The 20,641-nt window shown below is 45.6% G+C and overlaps 1 protein-coding gene across 1 annotated transcript in view; it reads right to left on the reverse strand.

The window, feature by feature from the left end:
* Positions 1-1,143: 1,143 nt before the first annotated feature.
* WDR18 (WD repeat domain 18) overlaps positions 1,144-20,641 on the reverse strand; it is a 102,925-nt gene continuing 83,427 nt past the window's right edge. Inside the window, exons 8-10 of the mRNA XM_070746464.1 lie at positions 19,203-19,369; positions 4,964-5,032; positions 1,144-2,582 (exon numbers count right to left, since the gene is read on the reverse strand). Coding sequence (XP_070602565.1) covers positions 2,451-2,582; positions 4,964-5,032; positions 19,203-19,369 — 368 coding nt within the window. The 3' untranslated portion in view covers positions 1,144-2,450. The remainder of the gene's footprint in view (positions 2,583-4,963; positions 5,033-19,202; positions 19,370-20,641) is intronic.

The following is a 20,641-nucleotide window of genomic DNA, read 5'->3' on the forward strand; positions in this document are numbered from 1 at the left end:
TGGAAATCTCCCAAATGGGACATAGTAGCAGGGGTGGGATTTACATAATTTGCCTACTGGTTCGCTCAAAAGCACCAAAAATGTGAGCGCTCACTTCGCTCGCGCGAGTCTCATCCATGCATGCGCAACACCTTCCGCGCATGCGCATGTTCCTTAGTTCAGCTGAGGCATGGCCATCTGCTCTGCCGCACAAACCAGCTAAGCTAAAAAAGGAGGGGGGGAATAAAGGACACAGAACGGTGGGGCCAACCAGAGGTGGTTATTTGCTGGTTCTCTGGACTGGTCAAAATGGCCGCTATCGGTTCGTCAGAACCAGTATTGGGTTCCTGCCTGGATGGGAAGCGAAAATGGAGCTGCACTTTTCGGCAATTTTTGGCTTCTATGCATGGGCGGAAGGAAAAAACCCATCGAAATCTTATAACTTCATGGCACCGGACCAGATTATCTCAGGGACCGTCTTCTGCTGCACCAATCCCAGCGACCAGTTAGGTCCCACAGAGTGGTCTTCTCCGGGTCCTGTCAACCAAACAATGTCGCTTGGCAGGCCCCAGGGGAAGAGCCTTCTCTGTGGCGGCCCCGGCCCTCTGGAACCAACTCTCCCCCCAGAGATTAGAATTGCCCCCACCCGCCTTGCCTTTCGTAAACTGCTTAAAACCCACCTCTGCCGCCAGGCATGGGGGAACTGAGATTCCCTTTCCCCCTAGGCCTTTAAAATTTTATGCATGGTATGTTTGTATGTATGATTGGTTTTTATATAATTGGTTTTTAACTGGTTTTAGTATTGGATTATTGTTATATACTGTTTTATTACTGTTGTTAGCCGCCCCGAGTTTGCGGAGAGGAGCGGCATACAAATCCAATAAGTAAGTAAGTAAGTAAGTAAGTAAGTAAGTAAGTAAGTAAGTAAGTAAGTAAATAAATAAGCATACGCAGAAACAAAATCTCGTTCGGGCATGCGAACAGGTGCGCCGGGGTCACAGAGCTCCGCGGGAAGCACACCGGTAGTGGCGGTAAGTGGAATCCGCCCCTGGTCAGAACCGGTGGCTAAATACCACCTCTGGCACAGCAGTAGAGCCACTTGCTAATAGATAGACAATAACCTTAAAGAGGATGGAGCGGGGTGGGATAAATCAAATGCTTGTGTTTTTGACAGTTGTGTGGTTGTTTTTTTTAAAGTGTAATATAACAAAGAACAATTTGGCTGAAGACAAAACCAGAGGGTTCCCCACCCCCTAAACAGAGAGAATTAAACAAAATAAGCCCAATGAAAAGTAAATGGCAAATACAAACAAATCCTGAGGTTGGTGCTCAAACCTGCAACCGTACAGAAGCCAAAGGAGCCGTCTTGAAAGAAGCCTAACTAGACATCTGGTTGGCTAAAGATTTGGGCATGTTGGTAGAACGACGGATCAAGCAAAAAAAAAAAAGAGTCCACAATTCTTCTGCAGGTCAGTTAGAAAAAAAAACCCCTTATTTTTGTTGGTCTCTGACCGTAAAAACGATTGTTGCTGTTTTTTCATATCAAAACCAGGTTAGCCCTGCAGGGACAGTTTCTCCCCCATTTCCAAATGAAAAAGAAATGATGTCCCCCCTAGGAAGCCTCTGTGCTCAGTCCAGCTACACGGGTTGTTCTTCATGCCGGTCAATTGTCCTCCTCCCTGGCCAATTACAACGAGGGCAGTTCCGCCTATGGAGTGTGATGCATTCTAAGCCTACGGTGGTCTACGAGAGGAAGTTCTAAAGCGGCCCTACATGGTTTCCGACTGGACAAAAGGTGGCGATGGCATCTTGAAGAACATCTACAGTTGGGTCTAGTTTGAGGAATGAAAGGACCTGGTGGGATGGAAGGAAGCTGCACTGTAAAAAGGGTCCATCTTTCCCCTCCTGCTGGGTTATTCTTTTTCCACACTCTCTGCTATTATCCATAAAGATATTTTTGGGGGGGTAGGGCTCCACCCAAAACTTCTAGATCAGAGGTCTTCAAGTCTTTAAGACTTGCGGACTTCAACTCCCAGAATTCCTCAGCCGGCCACGATCCTTGTGTATCATTTACTTCAGAGGTCTTCAAACTATGCTGGCTGGAGAATTCTGGGAGTTGAAGTCCACAAGTCTTAAAGTTGCCAAGTTTGGGGACCCCATACCTAGATGCTAGAGCAGCATTTCCCAACCTTGGCAACTTGAAGATATCTGGACTTCAACTCCCAGAATTCCCCAGCCAGCATTCGCTGGCTGGGGAATTCTGGGAGTTGAAGTCCAAATATCTTCAAGTTGCCAAGGTTGGGAAACACTGTGCTAGAGACTTCCATGTCCAGACACATTTACAACAGGGTATTTCTGTGACTTTGCTAAGTTCCCATCAAAGATTGTCATGGATGAAACGGCTGCGTCCAAGATGAATTCCAACCGGCTCGTCTCTCCTTCCACCTCTAGCCAAGACTCGGAAGAGGTTCTTATTTGGTTGAGGTGAGGATACTGCTGGAGAAGTCGAAGATGCGCTTGTTGATCCTCCGCAGGCTGTTGACTTCCTCCTCCAGGTCCCTCACCTGATTTTTCAGCTGCTCTTGGTCGCCCATCATCGAATTCTACGACAAGAGGACAAACCACGGTAAGAATCTGGAAAGGGGGATAACAAGGGAAACTACCTACCGCCAACTTTGGCCCTTCTGCAGTTCAACAACTTTTTAAGATGGGCGGACTCCGGTTCTCAAAATTCTGGGCTTTGAAGCAGGAGTGGGTTCCACACCTTCTTTTTCCCTGGGGGGGGGGATTATTGACCCCCTCAGAGAGGGTCCGCAACTTGGGCGTCCTCCTCGATGCACAGCTCACATTAGAGAAACACCTTTCAGCTGTGGCGAGGGGGGCGTTTGCCCAGGTTCGCCTGGTGTGCCAGTTGCTGCCCTATTTGGACCGGGAATCATTGCTCACAGTCACTCATGCGCTCATCACCTCGAGGTTCGATTACTGCAACGCTCTCTACATGGGGCTACCTTTGAAAAGTGTTCAGAAACTTCAGATCGTGCAGAATGCAGCTGCGAGAGCAATTATGGGCTTCTCTAAGTATGCCCATATTACTCCAACACTCCGCAGTCTGCATTGGTTGCCGATCAGTTTCCGGTCACAATTCAAAGTGTTGGTTATGACCTATAAAGCCCTTCATGGCACCGGACCAGAATATCTCCGGGACCGCCTCCTGCTGCACGAATCCCAGCAACCGGTTAGGTCCCCCAGAGTCGGCCTTCTTCGGGTCCCGTCGACTAAACAATGTCGTCTGGCAGGACCCAGGGGAAGAGCCTTCTCTGTGGGGGCCCTGACCCTCTGGAACCAGCTCCCCCGAGATTAGGATTGCCCCCACCCTCCTTGCCTTTCGTAAACTCCTTAAGACCCACCTCTGCCGTCAGGCATGGGGGAACTAAAACACCTCCCCCTTGCCCATGTTGTTTTGTTGATTGATTGACTGTGTGCCTGTTTTTTATATATCTTGGGATTGTTTTATGAAATTACTAATTTTAAATTGTAATTAGATTGCTGGGCATTGGGTTTGTTATTATGTACTGTTTTTTATTATTGTTGTGAGCCGCCCCGAGTTTGCGGAGAGGGGCGGCATATAAATCCAATAAATCTAATCTAATCTCTTACCAGTTCACATTGCGACGCAAGTGCGCCAATGAGCCGCGCACGTATCTCCGTGTGACCGGCATACCCAGGCGGCCAAATCTCACACAAGGATGCTCACATGTGTAAGATTTTGCCGACATTTGGCAGGGTTTTTTGCTTCCGTGCATGTGTGTAAACAAAGAAATAGCTGAAAATCGGCGAAATCTCGCATGCGCCTGTTCTCATGCGAGATTTGGCTTCCTGTGCATGCGCAGAAGCTGAATCTTGCATTGATGCATATGTGCACGAAGTCCAGACTCATGCCCACTCCGGCCACCGGGAGCGGCGGGGAACCCTTGCCTGAAGTGCGCTTATGTCACATTGAGGAAATGACCCTCTGCGCATGTGCAGAAGCCTTTCCGCATGCGCAGAGGGTTCTTTGTCAGCTATGGCGACCGGAGGACCAGTTCGGGGGTGTGGACAGCCATCACTGCCGGTTCAGCGAACGGGTGCAAATTTCCGCCACCAGTACAAGCGAACTGGCCCGAACCGGCAGCAACCCACCACTGCTTTGAAGTCCACCCATCTTAAAATTAATGAGATGGAAAAGGAGTGAGTTACCAGCGATAGAATTTGAGATAGAATCTGGAAGAATCGGGTCAAGAAAACTGCCAGACTTTTTAAGGATTTTAAAAATGCCTTCTCTTGCGTGGTTGACGAAAGAAAAAGCAATTGTTTATACAGGTAGTCTTCAACTTACGACTGCAACTGAGCCCAAAATTTATGTTGCTAATTGAGAAATTTCTTAAGCGAGTTCACTCAACAAAACAGGTGAGGAAATTCTGCAGCCCCCCCCCCCCTCCCCAGCCAAGTGCCAACTTACTGAGGGCAAAGCATATGTTAAGACAAATGACTTTTACCAATGTAGTTAAATTCTCTTTCATGGCACAGGTACAAATAGTCCTCAACTTACGACCGTAATAGAGCCTGCCCATTACAGTCATAAATCAGGTCAGTCCCAATGACTTACCCCAATGTTGCAATCTTTGAGTGGCGGTCACTAAATGGATCCCGCAGAACTGGGTTTTTCCCGAAAAAAAGACAGAAATGCTAATTTTCAGCTAAAATGCCACGAAATGTGGACACGTGGTCGCATGCCTGCAATACGGTAATGTGACTTCTGTGTGTGCGTAATCTAGTTCTGTTGTAACTACTCCCAGGAAGGCCTGTCGGATCTTTGGCCAATAGCTAAGCGACCGGTCATAAATTGAGGACTACTTGTATTGCAAACCAGGTTTGGGCTAAGTATCGTGGGTCCCAACACTTCTGTGGGGTTGCAGTTAGGAAGGTGGATGGCCAGGTGCCTCACCCTTTCTCTCGTTGAGCACATCTGGAGATATAAGCGCTCCGTCCTCTCCAAGTAACTTTCTCCGGAACCCTGCGGAAGACAGGAAAAGAAGAAGAGAGGCATCAATAGATTTATATAGTATTTAGACTTATATACTGCTTCTCAGTGCTTTACAGCCCTCTCTAAGCAGTTTACAGAGAGTCAGCATACTGCCCCCAACAAATGATTTAGCTTTACTAGATAAGTGGTCAAAGCAATGGAAACTGCAGTTTACAGTTTGCAAATGTAAAATAATGCACCTGGGGAAAAGGAATCCTCAATCTGAGTATTGTATTGGCAGTTCTTTGTTAGCTCTGCACACAACACTGAAAAGTGCCATTCGTATGAAACTCGGGCCGCACTAACATTAAACTTTGATATTGAGGTGGGGGCCAAAAACTATTGTCCCATGGGCCGCAGTTGGCCCACGGGCCGCGAGTTTGAGACCCCTGCTCTAAAGTGTGCAATAGGGTTGATATTCCTGGAGGCATCTCTAATATGACAAATGATTTAGCTTTACTAGATAAATGGTCAAAGCAATGAAAACTGCAGTTTAATGTTTCCAAATGTAAAATAATGCACTTGGGCAAAAGGAATCCACAATCTGAGTATTGTATTGGCAGTTGTGAGCTAGCAAAAACTTCAGAAGAGAAGGATTTGGGGTAGTGATTTCTGACAGTCTCAAAATGGGTGAACAGTGCGATCAGGCGGTAGGGAAAGCAAGTAGAATGTTTGGCTGCATAGCTAGAGGTGTAACAAGCAGGAAGAGGGAGATTTTGATCCCGCTGTATAGAGCACTGGTGAGACCACATTTGTAATACTGTGTCCAGTTCTGGAGACCTCACCTACAAAAAGATATTGATAAAATTGAACGGGTCCAAAGACGGGCTACAAAAATGGTGGAAGGTCTTAAACATAAAACTTATCAGGAAAGACTTAATGAACTCCATCTGTATAGTCTGGGAGGCAGAAGGGAAAGGGGGGACATGATCGAAACATTTAAATATGTTAAAGGGATAAATAAGGTTCGAGAAGGAAGTGTTTTTAATAGGAAAGTGAACACAATAACAAGGGGGCACAATCAGAAGTTAGTTGGATCAGAAGCAACGTGAGAAAATATTTTACTGAAACAGTAGTAGATCCGTGGAACAAACGTCCAGCAGACGTGGTTGGTAAATCCACAGTAACTGAATTTAAACATGCCTGAGATAAACATCTATCCATCCTAAGATACAATACAGGAAATAGTATAAGGGCAGACTAGATGGACCATGAGGTCTTTTTCTGCTGTCAGTCTTCTATGTAATCTGGGTCCTCATTTTACCCACCTTGGAAGGATGGAAGGCTGAGTCAACCTTGAGCCTACTGAGATTTGACCTGCCAAACTGCTGGCAGCCGGTGATCAGCAGAAGTAGCCCGCAGTACTGCATTCTAACCAATGTGCCACTGAGGCTCATCAAAGGGTTAAGCCTCTTTACAGATGCTTCAACCGAGTGATGCCGAAGGGAGCCTTAAGTCAAAGCTGCACACTTGTTTTACAAAGAAGCCTGGTGAAAGGAACAAGTGATCTTTAAGTAGCTCTTGACAAAATTGTGACACTAAGGAATGGACCATCCCTTAATGGATGGATGGGTTTTAGAATTAAGGAAATGGAAGAAAAGTCACAAATGGGGTGTTGCCTAAAAGTCCTCCTTCGGAAAGAGCTCAGAGGGTCTGTGGGACTAGGACAAAACAGACTGGACTAATAATAATAATAATAATTTATTAGATTTGTATGCCGCCCCTCTCCGAAGACTCGGGGCGGCTGAAGGTCCTTGGTGCTTTTCTGAACTTTTTTTTCTTGCAAATGTTTCATTATTCTAACTAGTTAACATCACGGTAAGAGCCGTGGTGGCGCAGTGGTTAAAGTGCAGTACTGCAGGCTAATTCTGCTGCCTGTCGGTTGCCTGCAATTTAACAGTTCGAATCTTACCAGGCTCAAGGTGGACTCAGCTTTCGGTCCTTCCAAGGTGGGTAAAATGAGGACCCAGATTGTTGGGGGCAATACGCTAAACTGCTTAGAGAGGGCTATAAAAGTACTATGACAGTATCTTATTGTAGGTGAGGTCTCCAGAACTGAATACGGTGTTCAGTTCTGGAGACCTCACCTACAAAAAGATATTGACAAAATTGAACGGGTCCAAAGACGGGCTACAAGAATGGTGGAAGGTCTTAAGCATAAAACGTATCAGGAAAGACTTCATGGACTCAATCTGTATAGTCTGGAGGACAGAAGGGAAAGGGGGGACATGATCGAAACATTTAAATATGTCAAAGGGTTAAATAAGGTTCAGGAGGGAAGTGTTTTTAATAGGAAAGTGAACACAAGAACAAGGGGACACAATCTGAAGTTAGTTGGGGGAAAGATCAAAAGCAACATGAGAAAATATTATTTTACTGAAAGAGTAGTTGATCCTTGGAACAAACTTCCAGCAGACGTGGTTGGTAAATCCACAGTAACTGAATTTAAACATGCCTGGGATAAACATAGATCCATCCTAAGATAATATACAAAAAATAGAATAAGGGCAGACTAGATGGACCATGAGGTCTTTTTCTGCCGTCAGTCTTCTATGTTTCTAAGTGGTATATAAGTCTAAACGCTATTGCTATTCTGGAGGCAAGCTGTTCCACGGATTAATTGTTCTAACTGTCGGGAAATTTCTCCTAAGTTCTGAGTTGTTTCTCTCCTTGATTAATTTCCACCCATTGCTTCTTGGGTGCTTTTGGAGAATAATTTGACTCCCTTCTTTGTGGCAATCCCTGAAATATTGGCGCACAGCTGCCCTTCAAGCCCTGCAGCAGAGACCGAAGAATGTCGACAGCCCTGGGAAGGAGAGAAGGACACACCCACACCCACTCCTCTCCCCCCTATGCACCCCAGTGAACAACAGCGATTCATCAGGAACTCCAGATATGCAACCTTGAGAGATGCCGCCGCTGCCACCGTTCTCGTTTGGGAGCCGACACGGCGCTGATAAAAGGAGACAGCCGATTTTATCTCTCGCAGGCTGGCTCCTGGGATCTGCAGAAGCAATCGGGCCCTCCAGCCACGACGTCTCCCGCTCCCCGCTGCCTCCCCTCAGAAGACCTAGCAATTGGTATGATTGCTGCATCTTCCGAGATGAAGACAGAACACCATCGAGGTCTCTCTCTCCCTCCCTCCCTCTCTCTTCAGAGTCGCGGGGGAAACAGCACAAGCAACTTTGCTGCAATCCAACACTTTATGGACAAAAACAAGCAGGCAGTGTTGCCCACCTCCCTCTCCTTGTTTTTCCAAACAAACCCCCATTTCCGTGATCCCCAGCCAAAAAAGCGAATACAATCCTTGGCTGTATAAACAGATGCATAGAATCAAAATAACATTAGTACCACTTTATAAAGCCTTAAGTAAGGCCACACCTGAAACACTGCATCCAGTTTTTTGGTCATCAGACTACCAAAAAAAAAAAAAAAATGTTGAGGCTTTGGGAAAAATTGCAAAGAAGAGCAACTAAAAGGATTAAAGACCTGGAGAATAAAATGAATGAAGAATGATTGCAGGATTTGGGTTTGTCTAGTCCAGAGAAAAGAAGGACTACAGGGGGACATGATAGCAGTGGTACCTCATGATCCAAACCCCTCGTCTTACGAACAACCCGAGATTCAAACCCGGGTTCAGAAAATTTTTGCCTCTTCTTACGAACTTTTTTCTTCTTACGAACCCACCGCTGAGAAGCCCCGCCGCCCAGCTGTCGCTTTTTGAAACAGCCGGGGGGCTTCCCAGCGTCCTCCTGAACCCGAACGCCAAACCCGAACTTCCGGGTTCGGCGTTCGGGAGGCCTCCGAGAAGCCCCCCGGCTGTTTTAAAAGGTGACAGCCGTGCGGCTGGGCTTCCCAGCGGCCTCCCGAATGCTAAACCCAGAAGTTTGGCAAAAGTTCGGGTTCGGGAGGCCACTTGGAAGCCCCGCCGCCCGGCTGTCACCTTTTAAAACAGCCGGGGGGCTTCCCAGCAGCCTCCTGAACCCGAACGCCATACCCGAACTTCCGGGTTCGGCGTTCGGGAGGCCTCCGAGAAGCCCCCCGGCTGTTTTAAAAGGTGACAGCCGTGCGGCTGGGCTTCCCAGCGGCCTCCCGAACGCTAAACCCAGAAGTTCGGCAAAAGTTCGGGTTCGGGAGGCCACTTGGAAGCCCCGCCGCCCGGCTGTCACCTTTTAAAACAGCCGGGGGGCTTCCCAGCAGCCTCCTGAACCCGAACGCCATACCCGAACTTCCGGGTTCGGCGTTCGGGAGGCCTCCGAGAAGCCCCCCGGCTGTTTTAAAAGGTGACAGCCGTGCGGCTGGGCTTCCCAGCGGCCTCCCGAACCCAAACGCCGAACCCGGCTGTTTTAAAAGGTGACGTCAATGGAGGAAGCAGGATTCACTTTACAACCGCCTGATTCACTCAATGACTGTGGCAAAGAGGTTGTTAAAGCAGGCACGGCTCATTTAACCATGGAATTTCTTATCCCCATTGTAGTCATAAGTCAAGGACTATCTGTACTGATCCCAATAGGAAAGAAATCCACCCTTATCTAGCCTTTCGTTCCCTCTTGCTTGGAGAGACTTACGACGAAGCTAGTGACACATTCCCCTCCTGGACCCACATTACACAACTCAATACACACTTCAGACCATTCCCCTAAATGACTCAGCCTCATGCTGAACTACAAAAAGTACTGCACAATAATAGTACATTCATAAATTAATTACGTTGAGCCCAAGAAACTTGTGTGGGGTGTGCAATAGGAATTTTTCTTTTATAAAAAATACATATTTTTCGGAGTGTAAGACGTACCTTTCCCCCTTCCTAAAAGAGGCTGAGAATTTGGGTGCGTCTCATACTGCGGATGTAGCCCTGCCACACCTTTCGGCCTCCGCACGTCCTCTTTCCGACTGCAGAGACTGTCGCCAACAATGGCTCCGCCCGTTGCGTTTACAGCCTCCAAATGCTCAACACGCGGTACTCGAAATGGCTTCCCTGAACAGCTGCTGCCTTCTCTTACCCCTTCCGCGCTTTGCCTATAGGTAATAACCAACACCTTTTTCGTCCCCAAAAACGAAGGTGCGTCTTATATTCTGAGAAATAGGGTACCTATATTTCCTGGGGGGTGGGTGGGTTATTTTTGAAGCCTTTGAATCACTTCCCTGTTATTGGTGACAAATGCATCTTTGCTTGTCTGGCAAATGTTGTGGAAGCCCCTGCAAGCTCATCTGGTAAGGTGTTGTCAAAGATTACATATAATTCTGATCCACTTGTGTTGGGTGTGCAATAGGAATTTTTCTTTTATAAAAAATACGTATTTTTCGGAGTGTAAGATGTACCTTTTTCCCCTCCATCTATCCCTCCATCTATCCCTCCATCCATCCATCCATCCATCTGCCTACCTATCTAACTACCTACCTACCAATCTGCCTATCTATCTGCCTACCAATCTGCCTATCTATCTGCCTACCTATCTATATATCTATCTGCCTACCTATGTATCTACCTATCTACCTATCTATCTGCCTACCTATGTATCTACCTATCTACCTATCTATCTGCCTACCTATCTATATATCTATCTGCCTACCTATGTATCTACCTATCTACCTATCTACCTATCTACCTATCAATCAATCAATCTATCTATCTATCTATCTATCTATCTATCTATCTATCTATCTATCTATCTACCTACCTACCTATCTATTTATCTATCTAGCATCCACCCACCCACCCACCGACCCATCCATCCATCCATCCATCCATCCATCCATCCATCCATCCATCTATCTATCTAGCAAGCTACCTACCTATCTACCTACCTATCTATCTACAGACCATTACTGGTTCTTTTAATAAATGTGGTCAGTTGATAACTGTACGTGATGGAATTCTTCAGCCTGGAAAGAGATTTGAACAGTCTACAGCAGTGGTTTTCAACCTTTCTAACGCCGTGACCCCTTAATACAGTTCCTCATGTGGTGGTGACCCCCCCAACTATAAGTCTAGCGCCAATTCTCCCAACAGAGCTTTAAGTTGATTGGCAGGAAGGTCAGAGGGACACCCCCACTGTAAATGCCTGATTGGCCGGATTGTAAAAAGCGCCAGAATAGAAGCTTTGGCTCCTAACACCAGGGGAACTCCTGTGAAATGGTCATTCGAACCCCAAAGGGGTCCAGATCCCCAGGTTGAGAAACGCTGGTCTATGGGCTTCATCTCATCACACAAATGTTATAGGAATTAGGCCAGGGATATCCAACCTTGGCAACTAAGATTGGTGAACTTTTAACTCCCAGAATTCCCCAGCCAGTATGAAGCTCACAAGTTTTAATCGCCAAAATTGTCCAGATGAAAGCAGTGAAAAGGGGTCTTGGGTTGTTGGGCTTGAGCTCCGAGCTTGGCAATTTGGCTGTCACCATTCATGGCACCGGGCCAGGTTATCTCCGGGACCGTCTTCTGCACGCATCCCAGCGACCAATTAGATCCCACAGAGTGGGCCTTCTCCGGGTCCCGTCAACTAAACAATGTCGTTTGGCGGGACCCAGGAGAAGAGCCTTCTCTGTGGCGGCCCCGGCCCTCTGGAACCAACTCCCCCCAGAGATTAGAATAGCCCCCACCCTTCTTACCTTTCGTAAGCTTCTTAAAACCCACCTCTGTCGTCAGGCATGGGGGAACTGAGATATTCTTTCCCCCTAGGTTTCTACAATGTATGTATGGTATGTTTGTACGTATGATTGGTTTTAAAATAAGGGTTTTTAGCTGTTTTAGTATTGGATTGTCGCTTGTTGTTTTTACCACTGTTGTTAGCCGCCCCGAGTCTACGGAGAGGGGCGGCATACAAATCCAATAGATAGATAGATAGATAGATAGATAGATAGATAGATAGATAGATAGATGGGTGGGTGGGTGGGTGGGTGGGTGGGTGGGTGGGTGGGTGGGTGGGTAGGTAGATAGGTGGGTGGGTGGGTGGGTGGGTGGGTGGGTGGATGGATGGATAGATAGATAGGTGGGTGGGTGGGTGGGTGGGTGGGTGGGTGGGTGGGTGGGTGGGTGGGTGGGTAGGTAGATAGGTGGGTGGGTGGGTGGGTGGGTGGGTGGGTGGGTGGGTGGGTGGATGGATAGATAGGTGGGTGGGTGGGTGGGTGGGTGGGTGGGTGGGTGGGTAGGTAGATGGGTGGGTGGGTGGGTGGGTGGGTGGGTGGGTGGATGGATGGATAGATAGATAGATAGTTAGATAGATAGATAGATAGATAGATAGATAGATAGATAGATAGATAGATAGATAGATAGATAGATAGATAGATAGATAGATAGATAGATAGATAGATAGATAGATAGATAGATAGATAGATTTGGGGGACATTGTCAGTGTGCACTCTGAATTGTGCTTGTCAGTTCAGAAGATGGGCTTTTTAAAAAAACTGTTTATGGGATGGAAATTAGTATGAATGTTGTTCATTCAGCTACGTCTGGGTAGGGGACTTCTCCCTTTCCGGGGGGGGGGGGCAGCTCACCCAGTTAGTTTTAGAGGCTCCAGCATCCTGGGAGTTTTGCTGCCTGCAAGCTGAACCTTCAGCCTGTTTGCCGTTAGAACGGAGACTGCCTAGCCGACTTCCCAGGGGAGACTCTAATTGTCTTTCAAAGACATCTACCTAGCATCTCAAGGCGACTGGGAGTCTCACAAATTAATTGCCTTTGGTGCGACGACAAAGGGCTCTTTTGTCTCTCCCTAGCCTACAAACCCATGGATTCGGTTCTACGATCTCCCCCTTCCCTCCAAGTCTAGTTATACGAGAAAGCCCCACAGAGAACCCTACCTACTTCTTCCCGCACCGTGCATAATTGTACCATAAATAAATCATAATAATACATACATTTATTCATCAACTTATTTATAGGCTGCCGTAATTCAACATATAATCCCCTAGTAAGCCAGCCTTTTTTTTTTTTTCTTAAGGCTGCCCTCCTGAAAACACTGGTGCTGGATTCAGTTCCCATCATCCCCAGCTCTGTGGGCTGGGGATGAAGGGAGCTGAAGGATAACGCAGTAACCCAAGGACTCTGCCGGAGGGACATTGCCCGGTGCTTTCTGTCAGTCCTATGCCTCTCGATTTTGAAAATACACTGCTGTCCTTGGCCGCAAGGCATGTACTTTCTTCTATAAAATGCTCTATTCAGTCTAGGTTTCGGCCCCCAACCTCCGAACCGTCTCTTTGTTAAAAACATCCTATCGGTGGCATCAGATCTGGAGTGAGGGGAACATTATTAAATTGGAGTTATGAATGTAGAGGGAGGCTGGAAAGGGGGAGGAAAGAGATTTTAATATTTTTAATATTGGCTTGACCATAGAACAGATGGGGGTGACAGCGGCACAATGGTCTCTTTGGGATCCACAGCCAATCTGGGGGTTTTGAGGTCGCCCTTCTCTCTGAGATAGAAACATAGAAGACTGACGGCAGAAAAAGATCTCATGGTCCATCTAGTCTGCCCTTATGCTATTTCCTGTATTTTATCTTACAATGGATATATGTTTATCCCAGGCATGTTTAAATTCAGTTACTGTGGATTTTCCAACCACGTCTGCTGGAAGTTTGTTCCAAGGATCTACTACTCTTTCAGTAAAATAATATTTTCTCATGTTGCCTATGATCTTTCCCCCAACTAACTTCAGATTGTGTCCCCTTGTTCTTGTGTTCACTTTCCCATTAAAAACACTTCCCTCCTGGACCTTATTTAACCCTTTAACATATTTAAATGTTTCGATCATGTCCCCCCCTTTTCCTTCTGTCCTCCAGACTATACAGATTGAGTTCATTAAGTCTTTCCTGATACGTTTTATGCTTAAGACCTTCCACCATTCTTGTAGCCCGTCTTTGGACCCGTTCAATTTTGTCAATATCTTTTTGTAGGTGAGGTTTCCAGAACTGAACACAGTATTCCAAATGTGGTCTCACCAGCGCTCTATATAAGGGCATCACAATTTCCCTCTTCCTGCTTGTTATACCTCTAGCTATGCAGCCAAGCATCCTACTTGCTTTTCCTACTGCCCGACCACACTGCTCACCCATTTTGAGACTGTCAGAAATCACTACCCCTAAATCCTTCTCTTCTGAAGTTTTTGCTAACACAGAACTGCCAATGCGATACTCAGATTGAGGATTCCTTTTCCCCAAGTGCATTATTTTACATTTGGAAACATTAAACTGCAGTTTCCATTGCTTTGACCATTTATCTAGTAAAGCTAAATCATTTACCATATTAGAGACCCCTCCAGGAATATCAACCCTATTGCACACTTTAGAGTCATCGGCAAATATTCCATGATTGAAAAAAACAAGACACTTGTGTGCATTCAGGACTTGGGATACATAGTTGGTGTAAAGGGCTGTCCCAAATTTCTCTAGATTTGAAGGTCACCCGATTGCCACAACTGGCATCTAAGGCTGCTCTGGGGATGATTGAGGGGGATGAAGAGCCACAAGGAGGCCACCTGAGACTGAGTGTCGAGCAAGGACCAGGATGATGTGTGAAAGACTTGATTGTCCATGGCACAGGTCTTCAAAATGGCAACTTTAAGACTTGTGGACTTCAACTCTCAAGAGAGGGATCTTGGAATCCTAGTGGACAAAATGTGAGCCAGCCGTGTGCAGCAGCTGCCAAAAAAGCCAACACAGTTCTAGGCTGCATTAACAGAGGGACAGAATCAAGATCACGCAAAGTGTTAATACCATTTTATAAGGCCTTGGTAAGGCCACACTTGGAATACTGCATTCAGTTTTGGTCTCCACTATGTAAAAAAAAAATGTTGAGACTCTAGAAAAAGTGCAGAGAAGAGCAACAAGATGATTAGGGGACTGGAGGCTAAAACACACAAAGAACAGTTGCAGGAACTGGGCATGGCTAGTTTAATGAAAAGAAGGACCAGGGGAGACATGATAGCAGCGTTTCAATATTTCAAGGGCTGCCACAAGGAAGAGGCAATCATGCTATTCTCCAAAGCACATGAAGGTAGAACAAGAAGCAATGGATGGAAACTAAAAAAGGAGAAAAGCACCTAGAGCTAAGGAGAAATTTCCTGACATTTGGAACAATTAAGAGGGGGTGGAGAGGCAAGAGACAGATAGGAGAGAAACTAGATGAAAGTGCCCTTGAAGGGGAAGAAAGGCAGATGGATGGACAAGAGGCCTTTGCAGTGAGTGGTATTGAACAGACCTCGACAAAGAAGGGTGGACTGTCCCAGAGGTTTTCAAATGTGGCAATTTTAAGACTTGCGGACTTGAACTCCCAGAATTCTCCAGCCAGCTTGGCGATGCTGGCTGGAGAATTCTGGGAGTTGAAGTCCACAAGTCTTAAAGTTGTGAAGTTTGGGGACCCTTGGACTATCCTCTCTTCATGGTGGCTCCTTCTTTGCTCAGGCTCAAGAGGAAGAAATCTATTCTACTGCTTCCTTTTTTTTTTTTAATTTTTTTTATTATTTTTCATAAAATAGACATACAGACATACAAACATTAAACATAGAGTGGGGATGTATTTCCCCGCTTCTTTTGAAAGTATTCTACTGCTTCCTATTGGGCATTCTGGGAGTTGAATTCCAAAGGTCTTAAAGTTGCTAAGGTTGGAGACCCCAGCTCTAGATGTCCTAGTCAAAGGACATCTAGTCCTAGTCAAAAATAATATGTACCGTATTTTTCAGAGTATAAAATGCACCTTTTTCCACCCTAAAAGAGGCTGAAAATTTGGGTGTGTCTTCTATGCCAAATGTAGCTTTTTGAAGCTTTTTAAAATCCCTAATAAGGTGCTAATGATCTTCCTGGCTCTTATGGCCCTGCAGGCTTTTTCATTGCTACTCTCTCCAAAGGTTTTTTTCCAGCCATGTTGTTGCAGGCTTTTTTTCATTGCTACTCACTCCAAAAACTTTTTTTTCAGCCCTAACCAGGGGATAAAATAATGTGCTAAAGCTGACCACACTAAGGACACTAGCCAGATGAATACCTGGTAGGCAGATCCCCCTTCCTCCCATTTTCCTCCCCAAAAACTAAGGTACGTCTTATATTCTGGCTCATCTTATACTCAGAAAAATATGGTATTTATTTTGCTTTGTTTTGCTTTTTAATACCAACAGTGTAACTTTGTTCATTTCCACCTCAACTTCTTTTTAAAGCCTGCTCTTCAAAAGGAAGGTAGCATTGATTTCAAGATCAAGATAATGCCGACTTTGTTGTTTAACATTAGAGACGCTGCTTTCGTGCACAGCGCACAGCCACGGGCTGTCAATGCTATCGCTTCGAATCCTGGACAAGCAAACCTGAAGCTCTGCCGCTGTTCTGATTTTCTGTATTGGTGAATGTAGATTTCCTGCCTGGAGCGTTTGTGGATACAGAATGACAAAACAAATATACACATCCGAATTTTTCAAGCTGTGTTTCACTAAGTGCGGGGGGAAAAAATAGCCGAAAGCAAACCTACTCAAATCCAGTTAATTTTCTCTCACTTGTCCTTTGTCTTTTGATCAGGGAGATATTTTTGTTTTGACTCACAGGTTCTGTGCAAGTTTGAAAACCCCTCCTATAAATAATCTCTTCGGTCCTTGCAACTCCACCAGAAGAGCAATTAAGTGAGAGTTAAATATAAAATATGGGGTATCCAGTCTTTGTTATATACAACGGTACCTCTACTTAATTCATTCCGTGACCAGGTTCTTAAGTAGAAAAGTTTGTAAGTAAAAGCAATTTTTCCTATAGGAATCAATGTAAAAGCAAAAAAAAATATTATTTATTATTATTAATCAGATTTGTATGCCGCCCCTCTCCGCAGACTCGGGGCGGCTCACAGCAATAATAATACAATGTAAATAAATCTAGTATTTAAGTTAATTTAAAAAAAACACCCCAATTTAGAAACCAATCATACATACTAGCATACCATACATAAATTTTATAAGCCTAGAGGGAGGGAACATGTCAATTCCCCCATGCCTGACAACAGAGGTGGGTTTTAAGGAGCTTACGAAAGGCTAGGAGGGTGGGGGCAACTCTGATATCTGGGGGGAGTTGGTTCCAAAGGGTCGGGGCCGCCACAGAGAAGGCTCTTCCCCTGGGTCCCGCCAAACTGTGTGCAAACCCATTAGGAAAGAAATAAAAGCTTGGAATTTGGGTGGGAGGAGGAGGAGGAAGAAGAAGAGGAGACAGTCGCTGTCGAAAGAAGAAGGTGATGTAAGGAAAATTAAAAACAAAATCCAAAACTTTAAGGCTTTAAAAAAAAAAAGAGGGTCTGGGGTGGCGAGGAGAAGCATGCGCCTCTCATACATCCGGCGTGGGGCTGCCTCCCATACATTGCACCAGAGAGAAAAACCCAGGGGGAATTGCAGGAAACTGGCAGGGCCTTTCTGCCGCTCTCAAATTTCCTGGGAAATTTTTCCAGATTCGGGTTTGTAAGTAGAAAATGGTTCTTAAGAAGAGGCAAAAAAAATCTTGAACACCCGGTTCTTATCTAGAAAAGTTCTTAAGTAGAGGCATTCTTAGGTAGAGGTACCACTGTACTTTGGTCCTCACCTCCATCTTTCCTCTCTGTCACAAATCGAGAGAGTGCTGAGAAACAGGTTTGGAAAACGATGCTTTCCAGCTGCTTGGAATAAAGAATGGAAGAAACTGGATTTCTTCCTGATCTCTTCCTTCCTATTTGGAGAAGATCCAAAAGATCATGTTTCAGCATCTCTTGGAAAACACGGATGAAGGAGATGGCTGCCTGGTTTTATTTTCTCCTTAGAATCTCATATTTGGGGAATATTGACCTCGAACGTGGAGACTCTATTGGGGAAAATAACTTTTGATAACTGTTGTGGTTAGCTCTGGCCCAGCTCCTGCCCCAAGGACTGTGGATGTGGGGGAGACATCCACATGCTGCAGGCCTGTTTTGCCCCCGGTGGAATCTGCTGATGAAGGCTCCTCTGACCAAGAAGACATGAGTGACAGGGAGGAGGAGAGTGTGGCAGACAGCTCAGAAGGAGAGCAATTATCTAGCTCCTCCTTGGATTCAGAACAAGAGTTAATGATACAGCCACGCATGCGGAGAGCGATGCATAGGCAGCAACAACTGAGAGATTAGTATCAAAGAAAATGAGGCCACCTGTGGTTGGGTGGGGCTGTGGTCATTAGTGAGGCTGCTATAAAGAGCAGCCTGTGGGTTTGGCCATTGTGGAGGATTATCTGATCGTTGTGTTTCGGGCCTGCTTTACTCACTTTGACCTTTTGTGTGCTGATTTTTCCCTGCTTTGAAACTAAACCAGAGCAAAGGTTGTTTCACTTTGTGAAAAAAGAAGGACTGTGAATTGCCTCACAGCTGCAAGCTAAGTATCTCAGAACTGATAAGGGACTTGTACAAATTACCAGTTTGTTTGGAGACGAGTTCTCTTTGCTATACCAAAAGAGGGCTTAGGTTAAGTGAATTTTCATTATAAAGAACATTGTTTTGAATTTTCAAACGTGTGTGTCTGAAATTTGTACCTGTGAAATTTTGGGAGGATTCTACCATAGAGCCCGACAGAACAATAACACAATGTAAGAACTACTTTGCTGCATCTTAAATCTAGCCCAGCACCAGGATACCCTCTGTACTGGGTCAAATTAATTCTAGGGTATTGCCCAGTAAACACAGCACGGAGACATAAGGATTTGCTCCTTGTGAAAACCCCTCTTCGCTGAGAGCGAAAGCGCCACTTATTTATCACAGCTCTGGATTAAACGCTTTCCTCCCCTGTGCCACCTGATTTCCATTTGCAGTTCATCCTAAAACACACACCTGCGATCAGGTGCACGTCTGCCAAATTCAATTCCAAAGGTTTATGATCCTTCCCAGCGCACTGAGTATGGGGTTCATTTCAAATCCCAAGAAACGCAGGCGTGGCGGGTGTGTGTGTGTGAAATTTCAGCTTATTCCTGCTTTAGTGCCCATCAAGAGGATATAACACATACCGATGCTCGCAGCCCTTTCTTTAGCCCCAGAGGAAGAATTACACCAGGACATTAAAAGCCAGGCCTGTTTTAAGATCTGCATCGCCTCACCAGGGACTAGCCATCTGCTGAGGCTGCTCCCGCTTTGGCTGAAAAGATAAATGTCTCTCACACGTATGGCTGGCCAATTAATCTCTCGCCAATTCCTTCTGCTTCGTTTCCTTACCTTCTCATGAAGCCCCAGGCGCAGCGTCATCCCCTCGCTGGCAGAGTTTTCCACGCTCTCTGTGCTGTGAAGATGCCGGCTGAATTTCGGCAGTGGGATGCAAGGCTTGCTGTCTGGATTCAGCATATTGGCAGGTGCCAGGGTGAGGAAAGCGTTGGTGATCGGACCTGCCAGAGCAGAAGGAATGGGGTTTACATGTTGTGTGCATAGCGCAGCCAGAAAGAACAAGCGGCTTTTGTGAAGCATAAAAACTTCTCGCGATAATAAATGGTTAGCCCGAGACATCCCAACAGTTGCAAAAGATGCACATGGCTGTTGCAGTCTAGTAAATTATGTTAGAATAGGATTGTATTAAATCTGGATTTCTAGCATAAATGTGTGTGTATATATATATATATATACACTCTGCCTGACCCTGATTCTATAAAACCAGGACAGGAGGACACTAATCTGCATTCCTGGCAATCACTACAGGGCTCAAATAAAACATCTCACAATAAACAAAGTTTTCACCACTCCGGACAGGACATTATAGCAGTGCTTTTCAACCAGTGTGCCGTGGCACACTAGTGTGCCGCGAGACATGGTCAGGTGTGCCGCGAAGCTCAGCAAGAGAGAGAAAGAGAGAGAAAGAAAGCAAGACAGAGTGAGAAAGAGAGAGAGAGAAAGAAAGCAAGAGAGAGAGAAAGAAAGCAAGACAGAGAGAAAGCAAGAGAGAGAGAGAAAGAAAGCAAGAGAGAAAGAAAGCAAGAGAGAGAGAAAGAAAGCAAGAGAGAGAGAGAAAGAGAGAGAAAGAAAGAAAGCAAGAGAGAAAGAGAAAGAGAGGCAGGGAAGGTGGGAGAGATGGAAAGAGAGCAAAAAAGAAACATAGAAACATAGAAGACTGACAGCAGAAAAAGACCTCATGGTCCATCTAGTCTGCCCTTATACTATTTCCTGTATTTTATCTTACAATGGATATATGTTTATCCCAGGCATGTTTAAATTCAGTTACTGTGGATTTACCAACCATGTCTGCTGGAAGTTTGTTCCAAGTATCTACTACTCTTTCAGTAAAATAATATTTTCTCATGTTGCCTTTGATCATTCCCCCAACTAACTTCAGATTGTGTCCCCTTGTTCTTGTGTTCACTTTCCTGTTAAAAACACTTCCCTCCTGAACCCTATTTAACCCTTTAACATATTTAAATGTTTCGATCATGTCCCCCCTTTTCCTTCTGTCCTCCAGACTATACAGATTGAGTTCATTAAGTCTTTCCTGATACGTTTTATACTTAAGACCTTCCACCATTCTTGTAGCCCGTCTTTGGACCCTTTCAATTTTGTCAATATCTTTTTGTAGGTGAGGTCTCCAGAACTGAACACAGTACTCCAAATGTGGTCTCACCAGCGCTCTATATAAGGGGATCACAATCTCCCTCTTCCTGCTTGTTATACCT

This window comes from Erythrolamprus reginae, chromosome 1, assembly GCF_031021105.1.
Source record: "Erythrolamprus reginae isolate rEryReg1 chromosome 1, rEryReg1.hap1, whole genome shotgun sequence".
NCBI classification, from domain to species: domain Eukaryota; kingdom Metazoa; phylum Chordata; class Lepidosauria; order Squamata; family Dipsadidae; genus Erythrolamprus; species Erythrolamprus reginae.